Consider the following 9,996-nt stretch of genomic DNA (forward strand, 5'->3'; position numbering starts at 1 on the left):
TCAGGGGCCATAATTCAGGAAGTTACGGTCCGATATGCGCGAAGATCGAAAGGAACCGAGATCTTTGGGTTATAAACTTACATTTTAAGTTTTAAAAAAATTGGATAAAAATTGTGACCTCTATAGGGTCCACAAGCTTGATATACCATATTTGTACGCTATTTGAGAACGAACGGCGGCCATTTTGTCTTTCAATTTTGGGCCGATTTTCACGAAATTCAAACTCAACCTTCCGTAGGGTGTAACGGTGATATAATATTACGTTTTTTTAAATCGGATAAAAATTATGACCTCTATAGGGTCCACAAGCTAAAAACGTGATTTTTCGTACAATCAGGGGCCATAATTCAGGAAGTTACAATCCGATATGCGACAATATCGAAAGGAACCAAGATCTTTAGGTTACAAACATGCATTTCACGTTTCATCAAAATCGTGTATATCGAAAGGAACCGAGATCTTTGGGTTATAAACTTACATTTCAATTTTCAACAAAATCGGATAAAAACCTTGATATACCATATTTTTACACTATTTGAGAACGAACGGCGGCCATTTTGTCTGTCAATTTTGGGCCAATTTTCACGAAATTCGAACTCAACCTCCCTTAGGGTGTAACGGTGATATAATAATACGTTTTTCCAAATCGGATAAAAATTATGACCTCTAAAGGGTCCACAAGCTAAAAACGTGATTTTTCGTACAATCAGGGGCAACAATTCAGGAAGTTACGGTCCGATATGCGCGAATATCGAAAGGAACCGAGATCTTTGGGTTATGAACTTACATTTCAAGTTTCCAAAAAATCGGATAAAAATTGTGACCTCTATAGGGTCCACAAACTAAAAACTTGATTTTTCGTACAATCAGGGGCCATAATCCATGAAGTTTCGATCCGATACATGCCAATATCGAAAGCAGCCGAGATCTTTTGGGGATAAACCTATATTTCAAGTTTCGTCAAAATCGGATAAGAAACAAACAATTGTGGACGGACGGATGTCCGGACAGACAGGGGCGATGGCATAATACGTCCACATGAAAATGTGGGCGTATAAAAATCATGAAATGGATAATCAAGACTATGCTTTTTATCCTACCAACATAAGTAATAATGATAGAGGCTAGGCCAAAAATTAAATCGCTAAAATCTCAGTTCATAGTGGATCAATTTGACTGAAATTTTCAGCAAATTCCCTTTACAGTATTTAGTTTTTAACTATTATAGTGAGAACTGCCAGCTTTTTATATAATTGTACATAATGTATCTTTAATTTGTAGGACAATTGGGGATCACGGTGGATAAGTGGGTAAGACGCTTGCTCGCTAGCCTGAAGGTCGGGTGTTCGATCCCTGCAGTGGCCGAGAAAGTTCACCCAGATTTTCCGGCGTGGTTCCCCCTTGTCAGTGATGCAGGACGGAGGGCCTGACAAGGACAGCTGTCTAGTCATTCGGATTAGATGAAAAACCGAGGTCCTGTGTACACATTGGCGTGCACGTAAAAGATCCCTTGACAGTTGGAATTCGATATAAGAGTAGGCCGCAGTGCCACTGTCCGGGCAAAATTTCCCTCATAGCACACTGTATGGCGTGTGCCCGTCTTCATTAGCTCAGTATAGGAGCAGAACAGTAGGACGTTAAACCCCATTTCATTTCATTTACTTTCATTTCATTTGTAGGACTATCTTAAAACCATATCATAACAACAAGTAGATGTGTTTTTACCTGTTTTACCAGAATTTCTCTTTCATTATAGAAATCTGTAAATGTTGACGAGACGAATATACGAACAGTTCTCCATCCCCCAGCTTTAACTGGTGTTACTATCTTCTTATTATTATCTTTACGATAATTATTACATTGTTTATCGATTATATCCCAACATCTTTTTAATTTATCACACGTCTACAATTAAAACAAAGACACGAATAAATTTATCACAGGTCTACAATTAAAACAAAGACACATATAAATTTCAATTCATTTGAATGATCAATTTAAACTCTAGATAGTTCACAAGATTTTTGGACCAGGTGCTGGGCTCTAAGTGCTATTCATCTTGTTGTTTTTGATCTTCTTTGGGGCGACACTCTTCGAAAAAGCCCAAGACTCCACCAACTCAAATTTTGAAAATTAAACCACCGTAAATGTGTTTACTGCTATTCTAGCCCGTGTAAGCAACTCCAAAATTATCCAATGGTTGTGTAACGTAAATCCCATTCTGAATTTCAACCATCCAACCATCCAATCAGACTGTTGCAGCTGCATTCACATATAATAATCGATGCCCGAAAAATGTCACACAAAGTAGAGTGGCTCCAGACAAAATGTTTTAATCCATAGTCAACTCAGTAGAAATTTGTGGTATTCAATTAAAAGAAAAGTAAAATTAGTGTTTTATTAGGGCTCTATGACAGTTAGGGAAGCAAAACTAGAAATGCCCGAAAAAAAATCAGGTTTACAGACAGCGGCGTAGGTTTTCTTCGAGTGGCGAAGAAGCGGAGCTGGCCTTGTATAGACTCCCCAAGAAAATTTTTGAATATTTGACGGCCGCAAACGCGTTTTACTGCTATTCCAGCCCGTAAAATTAGTGTTTTGTTAGATTTCGGGCACTTTATTTTGCCAAGTAGATGAAATAAATTTTTTATTCACTTTACCCGTCTGCCCGAAAAGTCAGCTTGCCCGAAAGTTAGGAGGGCAGCTGCCCCCCCCCCCTGCCCCCCTGGCTCGTTCGCCTATGCAGACATATTTGGGTCTGAGAAAGGGCACTTTTAGCAGTAAAAAAGGGCACACCTCTTAAATCCGCCTCTGGTGAATGTTAAACCCCATTTCTCTCTCTCTTCCCCCCCCCATGCACTGTTTTGTACATAGGGGCTTTAATGCTGTTAAAGATGGGTTCCTGCGTACAAACTGGGTGATTTAATGGTATATATGGACTAAAAACATATTCAAACTAATTAATTTGTCATAACTTTGCTTCAAGTCCTTCTCAAACATTGTAATTGCGAAGGAATGTCCTGCTATAAAAATTCGATCAAACCAGGTCATGTTTACGTCACGTGACTTACCTCTCTTGGAAGTCAGAGGAGAATTCATTGCATACATACATGTAGGACGATGTTGTCTTTAATCGCTTACTATTTATTACAATTATCGAATCCTAATTAAATTCTCGGATTATCCACTACCCGCGTCTTTTTCCGTCATTTTTATCTCAGAAAGTGTTGTACGTCTAACTCTTCATAAAGTTCATCAACTTGTACATCAAGCGCTCAATGTTCGCGTGTGACCTTTGACATCACGCATGCAGAAATTCCTAATCGTCGGGCTGTTGATTAGGGGAACCCTTACATTTTTGTCCTGTATATTTGGGGAATCCAGTATTTTTCTAGTAAGATTGGATATCTCTACTTGCCATATATACCAAAATTACCATACTTTTATTGGAAATAACCACCCGATAAATACTTTCCTGGGAACCCATCTTTAAGACTCTTATGTAGGTTAATAAAGCTTACTTCAATATCCTTAAGATCCAGTTGCATTTTTTTGTTCTCCAGTTCCTTCTTGAATTGTTTGTACATGGTGCATTTGTTCCATTATCTTCCAGTGACTACACAAGGTATATAAGGATATAACTACTTCTCTGTTATCTAATACAGTAAATGTGTATATATCAGTGTACTAAAACAGCTCTGGTATTATTTAACATTATTCACCATAAAGCTGAAACCTTTAATAATAAAAAGAAAACACAAATAAATAAATGAAATAGTGTTTAAAGTCCTACTGTTCTGCTCCGACTGGGCTAATGAAATAGTGTTTAAACACCTACTGTTCTGCTCCGACTGGACTAATGAATACGGGCATACGCCATACAGTGTGCCTACTGTTATATTGAATTCCAACTGCAAAGGAATCTTTTACATGCAAGCCAATGTGTACACAGGACCTCGGTTTTTTACTCCGTCCTAAGGACTAGACAGCTGTCCTTGTCAGAGCCTCCATCCTGCACCACTAACAAGGGGAAGCCACGTCGGAAAATACTGATAAACACAAATATATAAACCCACCAGCAAGAAAGATTATATTTAATAATAAATGTAATGTGACGTGATTTAAATGTATTTTAAAGCTGGTATTTGACATGTAGCCCTTCGAGTATCAACAATCTTCACAGACTGACAGCAATATACAATCCAATAAAAATGTTGGTGTATGACATTTGAGTTTATTACTTGTACAGATTTTTTTTACACTTATTTAAACATACATTATGCAAGAGCTAAATCTGCCTATTGCAGGTCTTTATTTAGGCCTGAAATGTTTTATAAGTTATCAATTAGACATTAATTAACTTCTCCAGACCTTAATGAACTCTCAATGGCATCGGATTTCTCCAATATTAAACAGATTAGAACAGTTCAGCCATATTTTGATTTAAGCTAAAAATGGAGGAGCGAGACTTAGCTTCAAACAACCAGTACATTAGTTGAAATCATTGCACATGTATTGTCAAACCTTAAAAGGCTAATATCTTCGCTCGCAATAGAGTAATTTGAATGAAATTTTCAAATTATTCATTTTACATGATCTATTTTCGAACTATTATAGCAAGAATGGCTAGCTCTTTATCTAAATCTTACATAATGTATCTTTAAAAAATATCCATTCATTGATATACTATACTACTTACATAATGTATCTTTAACATTGTCAAAAGCTGAGAGAAAATTTTAACTATATTAATGACTTGCCTTGGTAATAAATCAATTTAAAAAATTTGCACGCAATCATTTAATAGAGGTCAATATCACTATAGACCCACAAAAGGTCATATAAATTCAAGTTAATGACTTCCTGAATTTGTGCTACTTAATCGTAAGTTCGTAACCTATATTCTTGACTGTAGTATATCAGCCAGTCAATATAAATGCCACGCCTTTAAACATCCGTTAAATGCACCATCACTTGTTGAATCTTTTAAATCCCTACTAAAAACTCACCTTTTTAGCATAGCATATTATCAATTTTAATTATTTAATTATTATATTTAAGTCAATTAAGCAATTTTAAACTTTTGTTATGTTCTTAAGACTCTTTTCTGAATTATTTCTTTTAATTGTGGATCTACTTTTAACATAAATGTTATTTATATACATACATCTTTTTTTTTCACGATGCTCTGTGATATTTTAATGTTTTTCTTTTTATATTTGTACCGCCTATTTAGATCTATGTTGATGTAATTGATGTTAAATAATAAATATTATTATCATTTTTATTATTATCTATAGTGGAGACCTAAAATGTAACTGGCTAACATTTAATTGCATCCTGTAGACAGCACATAATTTTCCTGTTGCCAAAGGCTACCATATGACCCAACTTTTGTTTGTCGCTTTTTGAATAAAATTAATGAACAATCAATCCTAACCAGTGATCATTAGAAAGGTTAGAAAAATTGGGTAACAACATTGATCTAAAATGAGTAGGCCTAATGACAGGTGCTCATGAAACTGTTTTATTCCCTACTCTCTGTTGTCCACTTAGTGTTCCTCTACTGTTTGCTCTATCTACTATTTGCTGCACAGTTTAATTGAATGACTTATTAGATTGCGACACGGAGCCACAGTGGTTCAGCAAGCAAGGCGCTGGTTCATTAACCATGAGGTCCCAGGTTCTATCCTTGTGTTGGCTGAGGAAGTACCTTACTGTCAGTGACGCAGGTCGAAAGGACTGGCTGGGTACAAGATCTAGTAGTTCAGATGAGAAGTTGGGCAGGTAACTCTACATGTCACATACAGTTAGGGATCAAAACCAAATCACTTGACTCAATGACAGACTTAAAGAGCACCTGTTAGACCATTAAACTATACTAATTTATATTGAACCCACAAGAACAGTAGGGAGCCATGGTGGCTAAGTGGGTAAGACGCTGACTCGCTAGCCTGTTCGATCCCTGCACGCCACTAATCCCAACCCTAACCTTAACCCTGGACCTAACCCCAATGCTTACCCTAACCCTAACCGTCAATCTCCCCAACAATCATGTGCCCTACCATTATTTACATCTCAGCAACCTTGATGAATATTGAGCTGGCCTTAACAAATAGCTTTAGCCATTCTTAATATCATATAAATGAATTAATGAATGAAATGGAGGTTTATGACATGTCAGCTTAAATCGTCAAACATATGGTGATTTTACACAATACAAACTAGATACAAAAAATCACAAAAAATGTATACATAATTAATGATAATAAAATATCCCAGTAAATTTAAATTATAAACAAATATCGAAAACTTGATTGTGTGCAGTAACTAGACATAAAATCCTTTCCTTACGTGCTTAGAACAGCCATCTTTCAAAACATCACAAGGGCCAAATATCTTTCTATCAAGTTTGATAGCACTCTGAATATTTCTCTCTGTGACCAAATGTCCCAGTTGATTCGATATGAGCACACTGAAGATACAGAAGTCAGAGTGGTTGTGTGTTTCATTGATTTTATTTATCTGATGTCATCAGAAAACAGACTTCCTTAACACTTAGCACAGCTAGGGATATAATAATACCAAACCTATGGCTGGTGCTAGTGTACAGAAACATATTTTGGATATGAATCCCAAAGAAGTCTTTATGCCATGTACGTGTAACAATGATTGGCTTGGTCTTGCTGGTGTGCACTGTGGTAAAGGTTTATAAATTCTTCTCAAGCTCCACCCATAGGAAGGGAGTTGGATGGCTGAACGGTTAGCGTGTGCACGCTGTATCATAACATCTGTCATTGAGTCAACTGGCGTGGTTTTGATTCCCCGGTTGTACTTGACAACGAGTAGGGTCATCTGTCCAAGCTCGTGGGTTCTCCGGGTCCTCCTGCTTCCTCCCACTGCTAAACACCCCTACGTGCAAGCAAATTATTGAAATAAAATTGAACCATTTGTTAGTCCAAAATGACCTAGTTTCTGTCAAGTAGATGTTAAAGGAGCTAAATCTCTAATGTTTGGAAGCTAGAAATTGACCCAAATGGGTCACAACGCATATAATAATGTAATCTGATTGTATATAAACTGATTTACATTCAATTTTTTCCGTTTTGACTCTAATTTCAAATCAGTTACGTCCAGCGAAATATGGCATGAGTCTCAACCTATTTGCAATTTCTAGCGTCTGGTTATTCCAGTCTATTGTGCATGCTCTCCAGATAAGATATGGCGTACCGTTTGACATGAGATGTGGAATATGTCTAGCCTTGTTCTTTCTGGTCACTTGTTACAAATGATGCTGAAACGCACTATGGTACACGATTCATGTACCAATGGTAAAATGTTTATTTTGTCTTAAAATATTGGATATCAGAAGCCTACATTTTCCCGGTAAGATCACAACATCAATGTTGATTTGAATTGACAAATAATTCGCATTTTCAACATGTAAGACTTTGGATGATATTAAGTTAGAGACATAGCTACTTTAAACCCCATCTCTCTCTCTCTTGGGATGTTCTTAAGGAACATTTACCAATACGAGTAAAGCATTCGTAACACACAAGATCGATTTCCAAGCATGTAGCTGTACCTATGCTTGCTGCCCACGCCTGGAAAGTTTTGGAAGTGTTGAAATGGCCAGATGAAACCTCTCAAACCAAGGCCGATGCGGGAAGTCTGATAGTTTGCATCATGACCTATCTTTTTATCGCATTCTTGCATTTTTGGAGCCTACTAGTACTACATGATCAAAGATAGCAAAAGATGAAAGCATTGGCTCTATTTTGCCAGGAAAAACAAGACTGCCAAGTGTCAAAGGTAACTGAGAAAGCTCTGCTGATGTGCAAAATATCTAGCTTCAGAGAGGAGTTGGATGATGTAGGTTAAGACTCAAGAAGCTGCCTGTTTAACAGATGCAGGCTTGACCTTAGTACAAGAAACACACAGAATACAACTGAAAGCAATCGATTAGAAATGAAATGAAATGAAGTTTAACGTCCTACTGTTCTGCTCCGAACTGGGCTAATGAAGATGGGCATACACCATACTGTGTGCTATGAGGGAAATTTTGTCCAGGCAGCAGCACTATGGCCTACTCTTAAATCGAATTCCAAATGCCAAGGGATCTTTTACATGCATGCCAATGTATACACAGGACCTCAGTTTCCATAGCATCCGAACGACTAGACAGCTGTCCTTGTTATATAGATCCTCTGACAAGGGGAAGTCATGTCGGAAAGCAATCGATCAGCCTATGGCAGAAATTACATAAATCTCAATACAGTTGTATATGCTTCATCACCATTTTGCTTTCTAGCTGCAATTTGTAGCTGTAGATAATTCTTAAATTCACGGCTGCAATTGATACACTATTCAAGGCTTTGAGCAAGTAAAATTAGGTTCAGTTGCAAAATTTTCAACACATGTCATCACAGTTTGCTTGGAAATAAGTAATTATGTTACAAATAGTGAAAAGTGGAACACTGATATCATAATCTTATCTTACCGAACAATTTTTCTGTAATTTCGAGTGACATGACACCATGTGATTCTGGTTCAGCGGCCATTTTAAAATGAACAGAAATTTCGCATAACAGATGGGTTTAATGAAATCATATAATTATACGGTAAGGTTTCACCTTTATCCTGGGGATCACGTGGCTAAGTGGGTAAGACGCTAGCTCGCTAGCCTGGAAGTCGGGTGTTCGATCCCTGCATTGGTCGAGAAAGTTCATCCAGATTTTCCGGCGTGGTTCTCCCTTGTCAGTGATGCAGGACGGAGGGGCTGACAAGGAAAGCTGTCGAGTCGTTCGGATGGGACGAAAAAGCGAGGTCCCGTGTACACATTGGCGTGCACGTAAAAGATTCCTTGGCAGTTGGAATTCGATATAAGAGTAGGCCGTAGTGCCGCTGTCCGGGCAAAATTTCCCTCATAGCACACTGTATGGCGTATGCCCGTCTTCATTAGCCCAGGTTAGGAGCAGAACAGTAGGACGTTAAACCCCATTTCATTTCACCTTTATCCTAATGGGAATCGGTTTATTATATGTTAAGCTAAAGGTCAGTGTAATTGGAAATTAAGGGAGTTATAGGCCAGTGACTTTTTTGAAGTCAATTCACTTCAAAATTTGCTCAAAGGAAAGCCTTAGGACGGTCCACTACTGTGGCTGGAGCATAAGGAAGTCAATCCCCATGAACAGATTGCTACCTAACCTCCAAAATTGACTACTGTAACTTTGTTGTCCTACCATTAAGAATCTTTTTAACTACATGTATCATTGTTTCAATAGCAATTTTGTAAAATAAATTTCTCGAAACTACATGTATAGCAATCGAAAGGCAGTATATAGCCTACTGTCAATTAAGAGAGATTTCAATGTAGATTTCAATAATTACACAAATTAAAAGAAGTAAATTTTATATCAGTTTGGCTATAAGCACATAGCATGGAAATGCATTTTACTTTAATTGCAATAAGTTTGTTGGGTTTTTTTCAAAATGCAATACGTGCTTAGGGTTAAGGGGTTCAGTTATAAGGGGTAGTGGGACGCTATAACGCCCAAAAAGTAACGGTCCATGGATTAGTCTAAGGGGCGCTATACTATAGGCTATAAATATAATAATAAGAATACTTGGCTTGAAATGCTGCTGGCAACTCACGTTATGTATACTCTGTATTAGTAAAGGCTACGACACTGCGTGCTGTATCGCTACAAACACAAAATGCCAGTCATTAATATCAATATTCCATGGGCCCCTTTAACGTTTTCGTTAATCTGCATCAGGCCCCACTGACAACATTTCCCGCCAAATCATCACAGCTTGACACAACTTGACACGTGCTTTTATTTGTTGTGATTTTTTTAGACGGTTTATAAATAGCACATTAAATTTTGTAACATCGAAATTACTACGTACCAATACTATTAATTGCCAGTATCTAAAACAAATCCATTTTCATTAAACGTAGATCTACCGACTACATTTTGTCAATGTAAAATT

The 9,996-nt window shown here is 37.3% G+C and overlaps 1 protein-coding gene across 2 annotated transcripts in view; it reads right to left on the minus strand.

Moving 5' to 3' along the window:
* The window catches only part of LOC126809712 (telomerase protein component 1), a 37,539-nt gene extending 27,550 nt beyond the window's left edge, over window positions 1–9,989 (minus strand). Inside the window, exons 1-3 of one of the 2 annotated variants that reach the window (XM_050534451.2) lie at window positions 9,655–9,784; window positions 3,519–3,733; window positions 1,726–1,905 (exon numbers count right to left, since the gene is read on the minus strand). In XM_050534451.2, the coding sequence (XP_050390408.2) occupies window positions 1,726–1,905; window positions 3,519–3,584 (246 nt within the window). In that variant the 5' untranslated portion in view covers window positions 3,585–3,733; window positions 9,655–9,784. Of the gene's footprint in view, window positions 1–1,725; window positions 1,906–3,518; window positions 3,734–9,654; window positions 9,785–9,912 lie in introns of those variants that run through there. The other variant, XM_050534452.2, reaches the window with a different exon arrangement.
* Window positions 9,990–9,996: the final 7 nt, after the last annotated feature.

This window comes from Patella vulgata, chromosome 2, assembly GCF_932274485.2.
Source record: "Patella vulgata chromosome 2, xgPatVulg1.2, whole genome shotgun sequence".
In the NCBI taxonomy this organism is placed as follows: Eukaryota; Metazoa; Mollusca; class Gastropoda; family Patellidae; genus Patella; species Patella vulgata.